General features: G+C 51.0%; 1 protein-coding gene and 1 long non-coding RNA gene across 2 annotated transcripts; both read left to right on the forward strand.

Annotated features, from left to right (window-relative positions):
* The first annotated feature begins 8,296 nt into the window (after positions 1-8,296).
* LOC123345762 lies at positions 8,297-12,321 on the forward strand. The gene is made up of 3 exons (XR_006572861.1): positions 8,297-8,433; positions 11,634-11,710; positions 12,271-12,321. It is a non-coding gene; the product is annotated as an uncharacterized LOC123345762 (long non-coding RNA).
* A 22-nt stretch (positions 12,322-12,343) lies between these two features.
* Positions 12,344-19,769, forward strand: LOC123345735 (zinc finger protein 501-like). The gene is made up of 3 exons (XM_044982775.1): positions 12,344-12,397; positions 12,979-13,095; positions 16,810-19,769. Exons 1-3 carry the CDS (start codon positions 12,364-12,366, stop codon positions 18,024-18,026), a joined length of 1,368 nt encoding a protein of 455 aa, XP_044838710.1. The 5' UTR covers positions 12,344-12,363; the 3' UTR covers positions 18,027-19,769.
* The last annotated feature ends 956 nt before the right edge of the window (positions 19,770-20,725 follow it).

A 20,725-nucleotide genomic window follows, 5' to 3' on the forward strand; every position in this document is an offset into this window, starting at 1 on the left:
ATGGGCGACAGGGGATGGATCACTTGACGATTCCCTGTTCTGTTCATTCCTCTCTGGAGTACCTGGCATTGGTCACTGTTGGAAGACAGGACACGGGCTAGATGGACCTTTGGTCTGACCCAGTGTGGCCGTTCTTATGTTCATAGCTCTGCCGGCAAAACGTTTGTAGCACAGACTAAACTGATATCAGACTTCACAGACTTCACACAGGAGATTCTACAAGTGCCAAACCAGTGTCCTAATTCCCACATGTATCTGGGGCATTTGGCTCCCAAGCATCCAGCTGCCCATCGCTGGGGTGAGGACAGAGCAGCGGCCAAACCTGAGCTGGTCAGTGACCCTCTGGCTCTGCCTGGTCTCAGCAAACCCCAGGCAGAGGAGGAGAAGCCCCCATCAGCCCCTGCTCCTTGCTGCAGCTCTGGCTGCTGAGCTGATGGGACACAGGTTGGGGAAAGGAGAGAGAGAGAGAAACTCCTCCAGATGCTCCCTCTGCCTGGCTGAAGTCCCCCCCCCCCCTTCTCTTCCCAGCCGAGATCCCCCTGTCATGGAGATGAGGAGAAGGACACCTGGGTCAGGCCCCACCTTCACTCTACACATGTCTCCACCCCGCATCTTCTCCCAGCCCCTGGGCTGGGCTCCCCCACTTGCCTATATAACAACAGCCAGACTGGGTCAGACCAAAAATCCATCTAGTCCAGTATCCTGTCTTCTGACAGTGGCCAATGCCAGGTGTCCCTGAGGGAATGAACAGCACGGGCGCTCATCAAGTGATCTATCCCCTGCCGCCCCTCCCACTCCACTACCTGGAGCTGTTCCCTGCAAGGGATGTGTGCCTGACAGCCGACAATGTGTCCACTCCCCTCTACCAGGCCCCCAGGGCACTGGGTTCTGGGGAATTAAATATTAGGAGACTCGGAAACTGGGAGACTGAAGGTTTGGGGCTTGCGTAGATGGGAACCAGGCAGGGCTCCAGGCTGGCGCTAGCTAGTGTTTCGGGATGATGGAGTAAGAGGGGAGAGAAGGGATGGGCTTAGAGAGATTCTGCTCCCTGTTGTTCACCCCGTCTGCCCCGCCCCCCTCCACGCTCAGGCATTGACAGCGACTGATTTCCATACGGCCCTTGAAAGAGGCCTAAAAAAGGCTAGAGGCCCAGGAATCCCACCTCAGCCCTGGCAGCATCAGCCTCTGAGACTAGGAAATGTGGGCTGGGTTCAACTGGGGTTAGCAACCATGTTTCCCTCTGATCCGGGTCAAACTTCAGCCAGTGTTCCTGACTGAGCCTGAACATCTGAGGGTTACGGTGGACGAGAAGCTGGATATGAGTCAGCAGTGTGCCCTTGTTGCCAAGATGGCTAACGGCATATTGGGCTGCATTAGTAGGAGCGTTGCCAGCAGATCCAGGAAAGTGATTATTCCCTTCTATTCAGCACTGGTGAAGCCTCATCTGGAGTATGGCACCCAGTTTTGGCCCCCCAGTACAGAAAGGATGTGGACAAATTGGAGAGAGTCCAGTGGAGGGCAATGAAAATGATTAGGGGGCTGGAGCACATGATTTATGAGGAGAGGCTGAGGGAACTGGGCTTATTTAGTCTGCAGAAGAGAAGAGTGAGGGGCGATTTAATAGCAGCCTTCAACTACCTGAAGGGGGGTTCCAAAGAGGATGGAGCTCGGCTGTTCTCAGTGGTGGCAGATGACAGAACAAGGAGCAATGGTCTCAAGTTGCAATGGGGGAGGTCTAGGTTGGATATTAGGAAACACTATTTCACTAGAAGGGTGGTGAAGCCCTGGAATGGGTTATCTAGGGAGGTGGTGGAATCTCCTTCCTTAGAGATTTTTAAGGCCTGGCTTGACAAAGCCCTGGCTGGGATGATTTAGTTGGGGATTGGTCCTGCTTTGAGCAGGCGGTTGGACTAGATACCTCCTGAGGTCTCTTCCAACCCTAATCTTCTATGATTCTATGATCTCATTTATAGCAGCACCTTTAGAGACATGATGGTTACAGGCACCAAGTTCCCGCTTGTCGGGACAGATTGTGTCATTTCAAGTGATTCTCACCTCGCTCTGGCTTGTGCTGAGGAGCATTTATGCTTCTACCTTTTGTATTTTATGAAGCAGAATTGAATAGATTCTAAAATAGCTGGAGCAGGGACAGAAAGAGGCATTGACTCAGCCTGTGGCTTACTGGAGGGTGATGGGATGAGTCAAAGAAATTTCCTCTTTCACCATGTTGATTCCCCACCCCCTATTAGTTCACAGATTGTTTATCCTCCCCACATTCCACCCTTCCACCTCCCAAAGTATTGGCTCTCCGTGCACTTTGATTTCTTTGATCCTAAATCAGACACAGGGCTGGAGATGAAAGTGTCACAGATCTGGGAGAGGAATGCAGGTGAATCCCAGACACGGGTGTGATCCTTCCAAATTGAAATCCCAGTTTCCGTCCGTTGATAAAATGGCTTCTGCTTCTGGGCTTTTTGCCTTGCAAAGTTCAAATTGTTTGCAGACAGGAAGTTTGGGGGATTTTTTGTTTTCCTTTCATTATGATGGTGCTAAGATGTTGTAAATAATACGACTAATGAGGCACAAAGTGAAGGAGGTGTAGCCGGTTTAAAAAGGAACACGGGCCAAATTGGTCTCCTGTATTTGAGTCAGATGCGACGTGCTCTTGGATTTCCACTGATGTGAACTTGAAATTGGATTTTCATCGCTCGTACTTTTGGGTTTCTCTCTTTCCTGAAGACGTTTGGATCACATACTTGGATATGAGTTTGGCTTGGTAGGATGTACAACGGATTTATTGGATACCTGCCTCTGCCAACTGAGCATTTGCCAGAATTGTCCTTTCTCAGTTGTTTTTTTACTGCTTCCCCACCCTTCGCCATGTGCCCTTAGGGTTGTTTGAACAATGACAATTATAAATAGGGATCGACATACACACTGATGGGTGACTGTGAGGGTCGCAGTTCAAGAGGCAGCAAGTGATGTGGAGAAGGAAGCTGTTGATTGATCCCTGCAGTGCCATGGGATCCAGTCAGGGTGGGAGGCGGGAGGCAGGGGGAACGGTGAGGTTTGCTGTGGAGACGCAGAGAGCTGAGGCTGAGAACTGTTAACTCAGCCAGGAAATGCCATCTGAGCAGCGGGTGAAGCCATCCCTGAATCCTAAAGGGCAACGAAGGATGCTTCAAGTTGAGCGATGTGGAGGGAGGTCATCTGATTCCTCTGAAGACGAGGCTGTGCAGAGCTGAGAAGGAAGCAGGGGACATCAGTAGGTCTGACTAGCCTTGAAGACAGGTCTGCCTCCACCTCTGAGGCCGGAGAGACAAGCAACCCAACAGCCCACCTGGTCACCCCTTCCCGTCTAGCACCGCGTCCTGTGGGGGGAGGCTGTCTGCCCCACCCAAAGCCTCGGCTGGGACTGGAGATGCCGACGCTGCTGTCAGTTTACCCCGGTCTCTGGCTCCCATGAAACCGCTTTCCCTGGGTTTCCTGTTCTTGGAGCATTTGTGACTAGAATCCGGCGTCTCTCCCAGAGATTCTGCACTTTTCTGCCCGCTGTAAAACGTTGGCTCTGTTGCTGAGGCCAGCGGGAGCTGGGAGCAGCACTGTCCTGGGCTGCTGAAATGCTCCGCGCTGAGCTGGGCGTTGGGCAGGGGGGAGCTTTTTATTGCTTGCTTTGAAATTATAAAGTAGAATTTAGTTTCTCAAACTCCCAGTGTCCTTAGTCTTGAATTATGAGTAGAAATGGCCTTGAATAGATTCAGGGGCTGTCAAGGAAGCCTCTTGGAGGTGTGCTTTTTCCTCCTAAGCTGTGTGTGTGTGTGTGTGTGTGCGTGCGTCTGTGTGTCTGCACGCACATTTTATTAGGCCTGATCCTCATGCCACAATTTGTTCCCTGTTGGTTCTTTACGGATGACGAAATACGGGCACGGGGGGCATGTGAACCACCTGTTCCAGGAGGCTAGCCCCCAGCCCGGCCCCTTCTGCCTGAGGCCCCGCCCCTTCCACCACCCTTCCCCACCAGGCCCTTCACTGTGGCCGGAGGAGCCGTGCCCCAGCCGCCCCGAGTCCCAGCCTGCTGTCTGGCTGGCCCCATGGGGGAAGAGCAGGGAACCCAGGAGGGGGCCTCGGGGCGGAGCATGGGCAGGGCCACGCCTGGCTGTTTGGGGAGTCTTAGCCTCCCCTGGCCTGTGGTGCCCGCCCCCACCCATGAATATGTGTCACATTTCATTTAAGAACATGATGATTTGTCTTAGAGCCGCACCTCCAGGTCCTGCCCAAGACCAGTGCCCTGTTGTGCTAGACGCTGTACATACATGTCATGAGAGACATGAAGAGCCGCCCATCAGAATAGAAAAAAACCCAGAAAGGTGGTGTCCCTACCCTCTGATCGCCAGAAGCTGGGAATGGGCGACAGGGGATGGATCACTTGCTGATTCCCTGTTCTGTTCATTCCCTCTGGGGCACCTGGCACTGGCCACTGTCGGAAGACAGGACACAGGTCTGACCCAGTGTGGCGCCTCTTGTGAGACACTGGCAACTTCAGAGGCTGTTAACTTTTGCACTTGAAGTAGGGATTCAACTTCTCGATGTGTGAAAAACACTGTGGATCCTACTAAGAACATGTATGTTTTTACCATGGGGTAACGAACATGCTTTAGCCATCCCACTGCAAAAACAAAGTGCGGACAAGGCAACTTAGGCCAGAAGAAAGCTACGGGGTTAGTGCGACACAAGCTGCCTTGAGCCAACCTAGCTGGGGAAGTGTCCTCACTTCAATTTGGCTCTAGGGTTGCCAACTTTCTAATCGCGCAAAACTGAACACCCTCGTCCCACCCCTTCCCCGAGGCGCTGCCCCCTGCCTACTACATTCCCCCTCCCTCAGTGGCTTGCTCTCCCCCACCCTCACTCGCTTTCACTGGGCTGGAGTAGGGGGTTGGAGTGCGGGAGGGGGTGAGGGCTCTGGGATGGGGCCGGGGATGAGTGGTTTGGGGTGCAGGAGGGGGCTCTGGGTTTGGGGGGAGCTCAGGGCTGGGGCAGGGGGTTGGGGCGCGGACTTATCTCAGGTGTGGGGGGAGGGATAGCTCAGTGGTTTGAGCATTGGCCTGCTATACCCAGGGTTGTGAGTTCAATCCTTGAGGGGGCCACTTAGGGATCTGGGGCAAAAATTGGTCCTGCTAGTGAAGGCAGGGGGCTGGACTCAATGACCTTTCAAGGTCCCTTCCAGTTCTAGGAGATTGGTATATCTCCAATTATTACCTTAGGTGGCTCCCAGTCAGCAGTGCAGCAGCCTGTCCTGACTCCGCGCTATGCCCCAGAAGCGACCAGCAGGTCCAGCTCCTAGGCGGAGGTACGCAGGTGGCTCTGCACGCTGCTCTTGCCTGCAGGCACCGCCCCCGCAGCTCCCATTAGCCTTGGTACCCGTGTCTCCCCACCACCACAGGACCCGGACCTACTGGCCGCTTCTGGGGCGCAGCGTGGTGGCAAGACAGGTAGGGACTAGCCTGCCTTAGTCCCACAGCACCACCAACTGGACTTTTAACGGCCTGATCGGCAGTGCTGACCGGAGCCACCAGGGTCCCTTTTCCACCAGGTGTTCTGGTCGAAACCGGACACCTGGTGACCCTATTTGGCTCCCACTGAGGTGCCACTCTACACCGATTTAGCAACACCACCTTCCTAAGCGGCACAGAGTCACGGTCGATGTAGCTGTAGACACTGCATTGCTTACTTTGACTGTCACGGCCTGTCAGGAGCTGTCCCACCCTGACAGTGCATTCGATACAAGCGCTCCGGATGAGGACACGCACCGCCGACACAAGCGATGGAATTACCGTGGCGTCTGTCTGCCGACGTAAGTTCGGGCAACTTAATTTTGTAGTGTAGACGTGGCCTTAATTTCACCAATCGGTGAACTAGGCATAGGCCAGGGATTCTCAACCTTTTTCTTTCAAGGCTCCTCTCGGAGAAGGGGGCAGAGCAAGGGCTGAGCGGGAGGCTTGGGGGTCCCCAAAATTTTTTAAATTAGAATGGGGGTCCTCGGGTGGCTAAAGTTTGAGCACTGCTGGTCTAGTGAATATCTGGGAGCCAAGTTCTACACACATGTGATGACGTGAAAAAGCACTAGGGTGCTGGATGGAGACGCGAGTAACAGTTGACAAAGACAATCCCTTTTGGTAGATCAAAAGAAACTGAAGAAATGTTGACACCAACACAGGAAATCAGCCAGCCGTGAAGTCATATGATCCCAAAGAAAGAAAGAACATTTAGAATTAAAAACTAGCGTCAGAATATAAACAGGAAGCATTAGACCAGAAACTCTGTGATTTGTGATGGCTGAAGCTACTAGCAACTATTCATATTTTCAATGATTTACTATTAAAAATACAAATTAAATAGCACAAGGCCGTCCACCTGCACAATGTTAAAGAAGGTAAATGACGAAGTGCGAAGGGTAATAAGAACGGCCATACAGGAGCGGCACCAGGGTTTTTGGCGCCCTAGGCAAGGGTCCTTCTGCGCTCCCGGTCGTTGGCAGCAATTCTGCGACGGGGGGGTCCTTCCGCGCTCCCAGTCTTCGGGGCACTTCGGCAGCGGGTCCCGGAGGGAGTGAAAGACCCGCCGCAGAATTGCTGCCGAAGACCCGGAGCGCGGAAGGACCCCCCGCCACCGAATTGCCGCCCCACCAAATCCTGGTGCCCGCGGTCGCCTAAATGGAAGCGCCGGCCCTGCCCAATGGCCCATCTGGCCCAGTAGCCTGTCTTCTGACAGGGGCCAAACATATCATTTTTAAAAAGTGAATAATTTAAAGGAACAAAATCCCATTTGCAGTGGGTTACAGGAAAAAAGGCCGTTCAATCCAGGCCATCAGAACAACAGCAAAGACAAATGCGCGAATTGCTCTGGGGCTTTACTAGGGTGACCAGAGAGCACGTGTGAAAAATCGGCACAGGGGATGGGGCGTAACAGGCGCCTATAAAAGACAAAGCCCCAGATATCCGGACTGTCCCTATTAAATCGGGACATCTGGTCACCTTAGGCTTTACACAGAAATACAAACCGGTGATGGAATCTTTTAAAATGCTAAAACCACACGAGACCATTATTATTATTTGGTAAACTATTTCACTGAATCGAGTCTCCTTTAGCAGCTCAATGCATCGTATAGGGAAGAGCAGCCCTCTCTAGAGAACCAGGATGTCCTGCGCCTTCAGGAAAACAGCCCTGGGAAGCAGGGGCGAAGGACATGATCCCCATACCCTATTTTTGCAACCATTGCAGCTGGCTGGCCCCATTTGGGGGTAACGTTTACCCCTCTGCCCTGCCCCATCCTGGGCCTTCCCCCCTCTCTGCCACTGCCTGGCAGTGCCTCAGCCCTGCCTCCTACCCCTGCCTCCGGCTGTCGGTTCTTCCTGTGCAGTCAGTTTAGCCCCCGCCCCAATTTTGCCCACATCCGATCTGCCCCCTTTACTGTTGTTATTTGCCATCCCAAGAGAGGGGAGCAGCCTCTGCAGATGCCAAGGCCAGGGCTTAATTTGTAATGAAAGAGGAGCCCGGGCTCAAGCAATTTTTTTTTTAACATCCACAACGGACGCTGCGAGCCCAGAGGGGCCGGGGCTATGAACCGCCGAGCCCAGAGGGGCCGGGGCCCAAATGAAGCACCAAAGATCCTCCCTTTGCAGGAACCTGTTCAGGCCCAGCTACGCGGCAAGCGGAGACCTGCAGCAGCTTGCAACATTGGCAACGGCTCAGGGCTGCCTGGGGTGGGGTGGGGGCAAGTGGGGCAATTTGCCCCAGGCCCCGCAGGGCCCCCCCACGAGAATATAGGATTGCAACTTTTTTTTATGAAAGGGGCCCCCAAAATTGCTTTGCCCCAGGCCCCCTGAATCCTCTGGGTGGCCCTGCAACGGCCGCACCTGGCCAGGCTCCTTGCTGGACTCGCACCCGGGGCCAGTGTCACCCAGCACCGCGTCCCCTGCAGCAGCAAAGGGGGAGGCTGGGGCGGGAAGCTCGGGCCCAGGGCGGCTTGCAATGCGATCGGTTCGCCGCTAGGACCCTGCCGGGAGCCGGGGGAGCAGCGGGGGCTGGGCGTCACGCCGGAGCAGGAAGTGATTTGCTCTGCACAGTAACTCTTTGTTGCTCTTGGTGGGAGCGTTGCATTGCCTCTTGCAAGAGTCCCCCCGCCCCCCCTCCAGCCCAGGCTGCTGCTCCGGGAGCCCCCCCTCCCCCGAGCTCTGGCTGCAGCCGGGTGAGGTGAATATCCAGGAGTAGCATCCTCCCCCCCCTCAGCTCCCCCAGTTTGCAAACCCCAGCCTGCCCCGGACATCCCCCCCCCCCGCCTGGGGAAGCAGAACTGCCACCAAAGGAGGGGGGACCCCGGACGATCCCCGCTGAGCAGCCCCCTGCTCCCCAGTGAGGACGCCCCTTGGAGCGAAGGTAAGAGAGACCTTCCCTTTGCACCCCACCCAGGTTACACCCTCCCCCCTGCAGACCCCGGGTAACCCGCCCCACCCCCCTGAGCCGTTGGCTGGGGAGTTGAAGGTTGAAACAACCAGCTCAGCGGGGTTGATTGATGCCTGCGCCTGCCTCCCTTTTTTTCCTGCCAGCGGCGCTTTTCTTTGCTAGGCGTGGATGTGCGCGTCGCCAGGCGCCCCTTGGGAACCGGTGCAAAGCGTGTGTGCGCGCATTGCACCCCCTTCTCCCCCGGCCTGCAGCTGCACCCGCGGCTCGTGCAAACCGGGGTGGCTCCCCCCAGGTCAGAATGGAGCTATGGCCGATTGACACCACATGGAATCTGGACTCCTTGATTCCAGTGCGGTTGCAGCTGATTGACGCCAGGCCGGGGTTGGGCCCTGCTGGAGCCACACCGCTTTAAAACATCGTATAAACGTACAGTGCCTATTTTTAGCAACAGTTGGTACAAACTAGCTTTGGGTTACTTCCGCTCAGACACTCACAGAATCATAGGCTGAGACGGTCATCTAGTCCTCTGGCTTTCCAGGCTACCGTCCCCGTTTCAGGAGGCTGATTTGTCTGGCGTTAGGGTGACCAGATGTCCCGATTTTATAGGGAAAGTCCTGATTTGGGGGCCTTTTTCTTATATAGGCTCCTATTATCCCCCCCCACACACACACACCCTGTACTGATTTTTCACATTTGCTGTCTGGTCACCCTATCTGGCATGCCCCCAAGTTCCCCCTCACTTAAAAACCACTTGCTTACAAAATCAGACCTAAACATCCAAAAACATCACAGCCACGGGTGCTGAAAAAAATGCCGCCTTTCTCATTTTTACCATGTAATTATAAAATAAATCTATTGCAATATAAATATAGTACTTCCATTTCAGTGTAGCATTTAATTTCAGCAAGGGGAACTACACACAGATGAGGAGGTTAGTTTAAACAGAAATTGAAGGGTACAGCGCCAAAAGTGAAATCTCTGCAAGCTGCGTGGAAGCTTATTAAAGACACCATAATAGAGGCTCAATGTAAATATATACCCCAGGTTAGAAAACAGAACCCAAAAAGAGCCACCGTGGCTAAACAACAAAGTAAAAGAAGCAGCGAGAGGCAAAACGTCATCCTTTAGAAAGTGGAAGTTAAATCCTAGTGAGGTAAATAGAAAGGAGCATAAACACTGGCAAATTAAGTGTAAAAATACAATTAGGAAGGCCGAAAAAGAATTCGAGGAACAGTTAGCCCAGTGGTTCTCAAACTTTTGTACCGGTGACCCCTTTCACATAGCAAGCCTCTGAGTGCGACCCCTCCCATAAATTAAAAACACTTGTTTATATATTTAACACCATTATAAATGCTGGTGGAAAAGCGGGGTTTGGAGTGGAGGCTGACCGCTCGCGACCCCTCATGTAATAACCTCACGACTCCCTGAGGGGTCCTGACCCCCAGTTTGAGAACGCTGAGTTAGCCAAAGACTCAAAAAGAATAGCAAATTTTTTTTTAAGTACATCAGAAGCAGGCAGCCTGCTAAACTATCAGTGGGGCCACTGGACGGTCGAGGTGCTAAAGGTGCACTCAAGGGTGATAAGGCCATTGCGGAGAAACTAAATGAATTCTTTGCATCAGTGTTCATGGCTGAGGAAGTGAGGGAGATTCCCAAACCTAAGCCATTCTTTTTAGGTGACGGATCTGAGGAACTGTCCCAGACTGAGGTATCATTAGAGGAGGTTTTGGAACAAATTGATAAATTAAACAGCAATAAGTCACCAGAACCAGATGGGATTCACCCAAGAGTTCTGAAGGAACTCAAATGTGAAATTGCAGAACTACTAACTGTAGTCTGTAACCTATCATTTAAATCAGCTTCTGTACCAGATGACGGGAGGATAGCTAATGTGATGCCAATTTTTAAAAAGGGCTCCAGAGGTGATCCCGACAATTACAGGCCTCTACGCCTGACTTCAGTACCGGGCAAACTGGTTGAAACTATAATGAACAATATTGTCAGACATAGATGAACAGGAAGAGGAAGAGTCAACGTGGCTTTAGTAAAGGGAAATCATGCCTCACCAGTCTACTAGAATTCTTTGAGGTGGTCAACAAGCATGTGGGCCAAGGAGATCCAGTGGATATACTGTATTTAGAATTTCAGAAAGCCTTTGATAAGGTCCCTCACCAAAGGCTCTTATACAAAGTAAGCTGCCACGGGATAAGAGGGAAGGTGCTCTCATAGATTGGAACAAGGAACATTTTTTGGTGAGAAAACCTGGTTTTAAACAGGCTCAGGACCCAGCAAACAGACAGGACCTCTGGTTCTATGCGGGCCAGGCCCCAATCCTTAGGAAAGTACTGGAAGGACTTTGGCCTCCTGAAGCCCCATAAGACTGAGTTGAAGCTTCTTATGACCACAGGAAAGGACCTGTGTGGGAGTTGAAGGCCTAATAGCCAGCCAGAGCCTTTGCTGAAGCGAGGGGGTGATCTCTGGTAGGCTTATTACCACGTGTGTTGGTTCTTTTTATTGTATTTAATGTGCTTTCTAAATCTGCTTGCTTAGAAACAGCTGTGTGGAAAGTTATTCCTGTGGCAGTCACGTCGCGTACCGTCTCCGAGGGGAGATGCTGGGGTGGTCTGTCTTTGGCTGGGGATATCACGGTATAGTCAGGGGATCGTGCAGGCAGGTACGATCCCCAGGAAGGGGAGAGGGACGTTCCCACCCAAGAAAGGCAAAGCCTGAAAGTTGGGGCCTTGGCTGGATCACTTATGAGAAAAATACAGGGGCCGTTGCTCTGAGCTGTATCACTCCCTTATGGCCTTAAACAAATCTAGAGACAAAGTGGAGGAGGTGATATCTTTTATTGGACCAGCTTCTGTTGGTGAGAGACACGCGCTTGTGAGCTTTTCTTCAGGTCTGGGCTCCGTGTAAGCTCCAAAACGCGGCACCATTGATTCTGCTCTTTTCTAGCCCTGGGGTCAAAGTCTCTGTTCCTGGGAGGGTTTAAAAGTCTCGGTGGTTTCGGTCCTGGGAGGAGGGGCCAGGTCTGCGCTGGAGTAAAGTGACCCAGTGGGGCAGGGTCCAGAGCGTCTGTCTGCCGGGAAGGAGCCCGGGGAGCGTTGGGGATGTGAAACAGACTCCAGCCCCTTCTGAAACCTCCCCCATCGCCCCTCTCGCCCCGACAGGCTGCAGAGTAACCACCAGCTTGTCCCATCCTCTCAGGGCCCGGGGCAGGGAAATGGCTGCAGTGATACCGGCTCAGGTAGGGGATTTTCCGGGAGCTGCGGGTGGGTTGGTGTCTGGGAGCGGGACAGGAAATAGGGTGAAGAAGGGGGCAGGGACAGGGTGTGAAAACTTGCTGGGACGGGAACTTCCCTGTTGTCAGGGAGTGGGAATTTCCCCAGGGTGGGGACAGAGCTAAGAAAATCTCCGCGCTGGAGCCTGAACCTATTACTCTGGAATACGAAGTGGGCACCCAGGGGAGAGGCCTCATCCCCTCACCCCCAGCTGCTGGGAATGGGGTTGGGATTCCTGCCCCCGGACCCTGCTGAGGGGCCCCATCTCCTGTACCAGCCTCTGGCTAGTGGGTGTGTGATGAACGGGAAGGCCCCTGCCCCCCTCCATCCGCTGGGAGGGACAAGGAGCTCCCACCTTCTCCCCTCCCTGAAGCCTCCTGGCTGCTCTGAGCAGGATGGGGGTGGGATTCTGCTACTCCGTGACACCCCCCCCCCCGAGCTTCCATTTTATCGGCCTCCTCCCCTGTGACTAGCAGGATTGCGGCTGGGGCAGCAGGTGCTGAGTGGGGGGCTCTTGTTGTTTCAGGGGCCGGTGGCCTTCGAGGAGGTGGCTGTGTATTTCACCCAGGGGCAGGGGGCTCTGCTGGACCCCGCTCAGAGAGCCCTCTACAGGGACGTCATGCAGGAGAACTATGAGACGGTGACCTCGCTGGGTAAGGGATTCCCGTGCCCTCGGGTATTAAAAGCCGTGCGGTCTGTGATGTGCCCAGTTTTTCTGCTCAGGTTCTTTCCCGGTCAGTTAGATTTCCCAGCCTCCTGACCCAGTGTGAGACTTTCATCTGCGCACCCCTCTTATGGGACAGGGGATCCAGCCACGCAGTGAGGATGCCAGTTCACCCCCATCCCTCAAGCTTTCCAGGGTGGAAGCAGTGTCACACGCACAACTCCCCCACACCACCACCACCACACCCAAAGATGGGCCTCACCGAAGGAGGCTCGAAGGCCATGTTCCCATCTATGTGGTGTTAGGGGCTGTGCCTTTAAGGGCTGAGCTTCCCAGACAGAATCTGGGCCGAGGGGCAGTGAAGTTCTTCTTGTTATGCACACAGAGTGGAAACAAGGCAGAGCTCTCTCAATCACCGTGAGTACTGAGTGATCGCCGGGCACCACAGGTGGCTTGGATTCCATGTCCCCCCAGCACAGGTTAAAATCAGGGGAATGTGCTTTGTGACTAATACTCTCCCAGTACCTGACACACGCTGATCTCGCCTGGTTTCACCCCCCCCCCCCCGAGCAGGAAACCCCGTTCCCAAACCTGAGCTGATCACCCAGCTGGAACGAGGGGAAGAGCTGTGGGTCCCGGATCTCAAGGCCTCTGAGGAAGGGGAGATCCCAAGAGGCTCCCATACGGGTGAGTTGTTGGTTTCGTGGGTCATGGTGCAATGAAGTTTGAGAACCACTGAACTAGGGTATTCACCCAGCACCAGTTCAGTTCCTCCCTCTGCCTGATGGGAAGAAGGGATTTGAACTTGGGTCTCCCACCTCTCAGCAAATGTGCTGTAATCACTGGGCTGTGGGATCTTCTGATGTAGGCTTCACTCGGTCTCTCCTGTTGAAGCTTCTCTACTCATCAGAAAACAGTCATTGGAGAAGGGTCTCCCACACCCTACATGAATGCCGTCCCCACTGGTATCTAGACTCATTCACCCTCACCTTTCCGGTCCCAGCGACTGTTCCTTGTCATTCATAGTAGCGAATCGTTCTGTTTAAGCCATTTCTGCAACATTTCCAGTATTTGGTGTCAGTTGAAAATATTCACCGAACTTGATACAAGTCTACAAATAGTTTCTGGTCAAATGAAACTGCATTTTCCAATGAATAAACTATTCAGCCAAACAGGTTTCCCCAGCTATCCTTGTCCTGTTTGTTTACTGGGGTGCCCACTGCGTGCTGGTTGCTTACTAAGCCCTCATGAAGGACAGTATCTGCTCTGAGGAGCTCATGACATAAGGTAGAGTCCTGCATGGGACTCTTTTTCATCCCACTCCCGCTATTATGGCAGCGGGTCTACACTAGTCCTATGAAGGGCTCTAACATAAGGCTTCTAACGATTAAAAGAATTTGAGCTAAAGTGCCGTCTCTAGATCAACTGACTAAGCAGATGCAAATTAGATACATACAAATAAGAACTAAATCATTGACCCCCTCAGGCAGGTAATTAGAAATTAGTGGTTCAGGTACCCAAAGTCTCTCATATTCTTCCATGTGTCAGATCAGCATCTTTGATCATCATGGATGGGGGAAAGGTCTGTTCCCGGTTCTCCAAACTCCCATTCCTACTGAACCAGCATCCCCTGCCCTGGAACCTCACAGTTTTTTTCCTTCTGGAGCATGACTATTTAGGAGAGTTCATGGACTTCCTGGGCAAATCTAGAACCTTCCCGCAAATCTGGGCTTTTCTAGGGATTCAAAGACACACAGACATGTAGGGCTGGAACGGACCTCGAGAGGTCATCTAGTTGAGCCCCCCTGCTCTGAGGACAGGGGATAGATCACTTGTTGATTGTCTGTTCTGTTCATTCCCTCTGAAGCCACCTGGCTTTGGTCACTGTCGGAAGACAGGATACTGGGCTAGATGCACCTTTGATCTGACCCAGTGTGGCCGTTCTTATGTTCTTAAGTATACCTGGACCATCCCTGACAAGTATTTATCTAACCTGTTATTAAAAACCTCCAATGATGGGGATTCCACAGCCTCCCTCAGAAGCCTATGCCAGTACTTAACTATTCTATATTGGAAAAGGTATAGAAAAGGGCAACAAAAATGATTAGGGGTGTGAAACGTCTCCCGTATGAGGAGAGATTAATAAGACTGGGACTTTTCAGCTTGGAAAAGAGACAGCTAAGGGGAGGTATGATGGAGGTCTATAAAATCATGACTGGTTTAGAGAAAGTAGATAAGGAAGTATTGTTTACTACTTCTCATAACACAAGGACTAGGGGTCACCAAATGAAATTCATAGGCAGCAGGTATAAAACAAATAAAAGGAAACATTTCTTCACACAACACACAGTCAACCTGTGGAACTCCTTGCCAGAGGATGTTGTGAAGGCCAAGACCATAAGAGGTTTCAAAATAGAACTAGATAAATTCATGGAGGATAGGTCCATCAATGGCTATTAGCCAGGGTGGGCAGGGATGGTGTCCCTAGCCTCTGTTTGCCAGAAGCTGGGAATGGGCGACAGGGATTGGATCACTTGATGATCCCCTGTTCTGTTCATTCCCTCTGGGGCACCTGGCACTGGCCACTGTCGGAAGACAGGACACTGGGCTAGATGGACCTTTGGTCTGACCCAGTGTGGCCATTCTTATGTTCTTATTCTTATAGTTAGAAAGATTTTTCCAAAATTTCCCTTGCTGCAGATTAAGATGATTACTTATTTTCTGACCTTCAGTGGACATGGAGAACTGTCCTCTTTATAAGAGCCCTTAGCATATTGGAAGACTATTATTAGGTCCTCCCTCAGTCTTCTTTTCTCACGACTAAACATGCCCAGTTTATTTTACCTTTTCTCATAGGTCAGGTTTTCTAAACCTTATATTTTTATTGCCCTCCTCTGGACTTTTTCCACCATCTTTCTTCAAGTGTGGTGCCCAGAACTGGACAAAATATTCCAGGTGAGGCCTCACCAGTGTCGAGCAGAGCGGGATAATGACTTTGTGTCTTACATACAATATTCCTGGTAACACACTCCAGAATCATATCAGTCTTTTTCACCGCCACAACATCGACTTATATTCAATTTGTGCTCCACTATAACCACCAGATCCTTTTTAACAATACGACCACCCAGCCAGTTATTCCCCATTTTGTAGTTGTGGGTTTGATTTTTCCTTTGTAAGTGTAGCACTTTGCAATTTTCTTTACTGAATTTCATCTTTCAAACCCATTCTCCAACTTGTCAAAGTTGCTTTGAGTTCTAATCCTGTCCTCCAAAGTGCTTGCAACCCCTCCTAGCTTGATGTTATATGCAGATTTGATACGCGTACATTCCACTCCATTATCCAAGTCGGTAATAAAAATACTGAATAGTACTGGATCCAGGACGGACTCCTGCGGGACCCCACTAGATATGCCCTCCCAGTTTGACAACAAACCACTGATTGCTACTCTTTGGGTATGGTCTTGGAACCAGTTGTGCACCCAGCTGATAGTAATTTCATCTCACCACAAGACATTCTCATAAGCAAACTAAGGAAATGTCAAAAGCTTTATTAAAATCAAGATATACTTAGACTTCTGTAAGGCGTTTGACTTGGCACTGCATGTCATTTTGATTAAAAAACGACAATGATATAAAATTAACATGGCACGTGTTAAATGGATTTAAAAACTGGATAACTGATAGATCTCAAAATGTAACTGTAAACAGGGAATTGTCAATAAGTGGATCTATTTCCAGTGCGGTCCTGCAGGCATCGGTTCTTGTCCCTACACTATTTAACATTTTTTTTCAATGTCCTAGAAGAAAACATAAAATCATCACTGGTAATGGTTGCCAGTGACATGTAAATTGGGGGGATTGGTAAATAATGAAGAGGCCAAGTCACTGATACAGAGCAATCTGGATCACTTGGTAAACTGGGTGCATGCAAACAATGTGGGTTTTAATACAGCTAAATGTAAATATATACATCTAGGAGCAAAGCCTGTTAGCCATACTTAGAGGATGCCGGACTTTATCTTTTGTATAACAGATGAGTAAGTAGATAGCGTATCCTGCCTGGAGATGGCTAATGATTATTCGTTGTCATTTAGAATTTGTCTCCTCAAAGGGGAAGTTGGCTGGGGAGTCAGAGAGGCCGTCAGTTCTCTGCCCCAATCCACCTACACTGTGAAGACAGAGAGGTTAAAGACAAAAAAGAGCCTTCGTGCTTGGGAGATGAGGAGGAATAATCCAGTTGTAACCACTTCCAAGAAGGAAAAATTATAGCTGGATTAATACATTTTACTTTTCTCAGTCTTCCCAACGGTTCTTGCATCGTGGTTCCCCTTTGCTATTCCCCTTTATTTCCTTTCCCCCCAGCACAGAGAATGACTCCTGTCTGGATTCTCTGTTTCAGCAGGTGAAGGTACAGTGAGTGAGATCAAGGAAGAGAATCCACAGCAGGAACATCCTGAGCAACAGGAACTGCATAGGATGTTATCGGGAAGATCCAAAGAGAATTTTTCCCAGAGTGCTGAACAGGGAAAAGTCTGGGGGAATCGGCCCAAGTCAGAGAAGCACAAAGGGAAAGAAGTGGGTAAAGCCATTAATTGTAGGAGAGGATGCAGTAATCCCAAGGAAACCACAGCCCAACAGAAAATCCAGACAGAAGAGAGAAAGTACACGTGCACTGAGTGTTGGAAAAGCTTCAGTCGTAGTTCAAACCTCATTGCCCATCAGAGAATCCACACGGGAGAGAGACCCTTTAAATGTACCGAGTGTGGGAAAAGCTTCATTCAGAGAGTAAACCTCATTTCTCATCAGAGAATCCACACGGGAGAGAGACCCTATAAATGTACCGAGTGTGGGAAGAGCTTCAGTAAGAGATCACACCTGAATACACACACAATAATCCACACAGGAGAGAGACCCTATAAATGTACCGAGTGTGGGAAAAGTTTCGGTCAGAGATCACAGCTTAATACGCACAAAATAATCCATGCAGGAGATGCATCCATGATAACCCACAGCAGAGAAAAACATTATACGTGCTTGGACTGTGGGGAAAACTTGAAGTGGAGCTCAGAACTGGTTACACATCAGAGACTCCACACAGGAGAGATCCCTTATAAATGCTTTGATTGTGGGAAATGTTTCATGCGGAGTTCAACCCTTATCTTACATCAGAGAATCCATACGAGAGAGACACCCTATCAGTGCCCCAGCTGCGGGGAGAGATTCAGATGGAGTACGCAGCTTGTGAAACATCAGATGCTCCACACGGGAGAAAGACCCTATAAATGCCCCGACTGTGGGAAAAGCTATAGTGACAGCTCATCCCTTATTTCACATCAGCGAACCCACACGGGAGAGAAGCCCTATACCTGTGTGGACTGTGGGAAAAGTTTCAATCAAAACTCAACCCTGAACAGACACAAGAGGCTCCACACGGGAGAAAAACCCTATAAATGCACTGAGTGTGGGAAAAGTTTCAGTCAGCGCTCAAACCTCAGTGTGCATCAGCGACTCCACACAGGAGAGAAACCCTATAAATGCCCCGACTGCGGGAAAAGCTTCAATCGGAGATCAAACCTTAGCGTGCACAAGAAACTCCACGCAGGAGAGAAACCTTGAATGGGGGAGACGCTACAACTGGGGCTGCGATTTATATTAGGCCTCAGCAAATCCATACAGGGAAGATACCTCTTAAACATCCTGAGCGTGGAAAATACTTCAAGCAGAGTTAACGGGCTTGTCTACCCTACAGAGCCTTGGCCGGGATAGCTCGGCTGGCAGGGTCACCTAGTGGATAAGCAGCGCAAGCCAACAGAGATCTTCTGCCAGACTAGTTAAAAAGTCTCCTGGAAGGAGGTTAGCTAAATCCACAGACGCACTAGCTGCATCTATACTCAGAGTTTTGCCAGCATGGCTGGGGGTGTGTGATTTTCCCCACACACACTCTTAGCTATGCCGGGAAAACTTTGTAGCCTAGACAAAGCAGTTATTGGACAACAGGAGAGAGATTCTACCAGTGCCTGACTAGGGCTGACTACTGTGTTTAAAAAAAAAAAAAATCTGTTTCCTCGTTCCCGCACACATTAGGGGCATTTGGCTCCCAAGTGACCAGCTGCCCATTGCTGAGGTGAGGATCCAGCAGCAGCTGGTCAGTGACCCTCTGGCTCTGCCTGGTCTAAGCAAACCCCAGGCAGAGAAGGAGAAGCCCCCATCAACCCCTGCTCCCTGCTACAGCCCTGGCTGCTGAGCTGATGGGCCACAGGTGGGGAAGGGAGAGAGAGAAACTCCTCCAGCCGCTCCCTCTGCCTGGCTGAAGTTCCCACCTCTCCCTTCCCCTCCCAGCCGGGATCCCCCTGCCATGGAGATGAGGAGAAGGACACTTGGGCCAGGCCCCACCTTCACTCTAGACCCCTGTCCCTACCCCATCTTCCACCAGCCCCTGGGCTGGGCTCCCCCACTGACCTGGAGCTGTTCCCTGGGGGGCTGGTAACTCCTCATCTCCCCAAATCTACAAGGGTGCTGAGCTCTGGGGGATCAAAGGTTAAGAGACCAAGGAGGACAGGTTTTGGGAATAGCTCTGGAGTATTAAATATTGGAGCTGGGAAGCAGGGGGAGCTGAGTGCTGGGGCTATCGGGCATTTGGGGATCATGGGATAAGAGGCGGTGGAAGGGATGGGGTTAGGGAGATGATTTCCCCTATTCACGCCCCTGCTCCTTCTGCAATGAAAAATCGACAGGGCCTGCTTTCCTTAGTTCCCCTTGTAGGATCCCTAGAAAAGCCTAGAGGCCAAGGAATCCCCTCTCAGTTTCGCCACCCTCGGCCTCTGAGTGTTCTCTTAGATTAGGAAGTGTGGACGGGGATAGCTAGCGCATTTCCTTCTGACCCTGGCCAAACTTCCACCCCGTTTTCTAATCCCGACCCACACTGAGCTCGTTTAGCAGGGTGAGTGTTAGTCACCGAGTTCCCGCTTCGGGGACACAGTGCCTCATCCCCAGTTCTTCTTAACTTGCTTCGGGTCGTCCCAAAGGCTTCTTTGTTTTTGAATAAAACAGACCGACATAACTGAATAGTTATAAATGGATTCGGGCAGGGATAGAAAAATGGTTTGTGTTAGCCTCTGTGTTACTTGAGACAGAGGGATTCTCACCTTTCCCCAGGACCACTTCGTTCCCCTCGTCCCAGTTTGACCTTAAGAACGGCCACACTGGGTCAGACCGATGGACCAGCTAGCCCAGCAGCCTGTCTTCCGACAATGGCTGACGCCAGATGCTTCAGAGGGAATGAACAGAATGGGGAAATTATGGAGTGATCCATCCCCAGTCATCCAGTCCCAGCTCCTGGCCGTCAGAGGCTTAGGGACACGTAGAACGTGGGGTTGCGTCCCTGACCATCTTGGCTAATAGCCATTGATGGACCTAGCCTTTTTATCTAATTCTTTTTTGAACCCCGTTACAGTTTTGGCCTTCACAACATCACTCGGCAATGAGTACCACAGGTTGACTGTGCGCTGTGTGAAGAAGTACTTCCTTTTGTTTGTTTTAAACCTGATGCCTATTAATTTAATCATTTCTCCCCTTAATTTCATGGACCTTCTGTCCATGCCATGGAGAATTTATCTTCCCTTTATCCTACCCCTGTATTTCCCAAAGTGGCATATGGCACACTGTTCTCAGGTCTCCATGCTTAGGAATTGCGCTTTGATTACTTTGATCCTAAATCAAGGCGGCTGGAGCTGAAAGCGTCACAGACCCGGACAGGGAATTCGAATAAATCCCAGACACGGTATGATCATTCTGAACCTAAGTCCCAGTTTCCATCTGTTGGTAAAGAGGTTTGTGGGGTTTTGCCGGCCACGCTCGGTTTGTTTGCAGGTGGGAAGGGTTTTTTTTTGTTCTGGTGGTGGTGGTGGTTCTTTCCTTCATTCTTTCTTTTCCCCCTTCATTACGATGGTGCTAAAATTTTGATACAAAACATGAGGCACAAAGTGAAACAGGCATAAGGCAGTTTACAGGAGAACTCAGGTAAAACTGTTCTCCTGCAGTTGAGTCAAATACAACATGTCCTGGATTTCACTTGGTAGGAACATGGAAGTGTACCATAACACCCCCCCCCCCAATAGGATGGCCTGTTCTCTCTTTCCTGTTGGCCATTTGATCACATGACAGGATGTAGAGCAGATTTAATGGGGGCTTCATGAAGCAACTGACCAGATGCCACTTAAGCCTTTCTTATTTTATCTTTTGCCATTTTCCCAGGGGTGCTGGAACAATTTTGTACGGGGGGGGGGTGCTGAGAGCCATTGAACCAGCTTATAAAC

Source organism: Mauremys mutica, chromosome 12 (genome assembly GCF_020497125.1).
Source record: "Mauremys mutica isolate MM-2020 ecotype Southern chromosome 12, ASM2049712v1, whole genome shotgun sequence".
NCBI lineage: Eukaryota > Metazoa > Chordata > Testudines > Geoemydidae > Mauremys > Mauremys mutica.

Excerpts from the sequence above, each read along its gene's own strand:
- LOC123345735 (XM_044982775.1), top strand. The coding sequence starts at position 12,364 with ATGCAGGAGAACTATGAGACGGTGACCTCGCTGG. Across the intron at positions 12,398-12,978 it reads TGAGACGGTGACCTCGCTGG|CAGGAAACCCCGTTCCCAAA; the intron begins GTAAGGGATTCC and ends CCCCCCCCCGAG. Across the intron at positions 13,096-16,809 it reads CCCAAGAGGCTCCCATACGG|CAGGTGAAGGTACAGTGAGT; the intron begins GTGAGTTGTTGG and ends TCTCTGTTTCAG.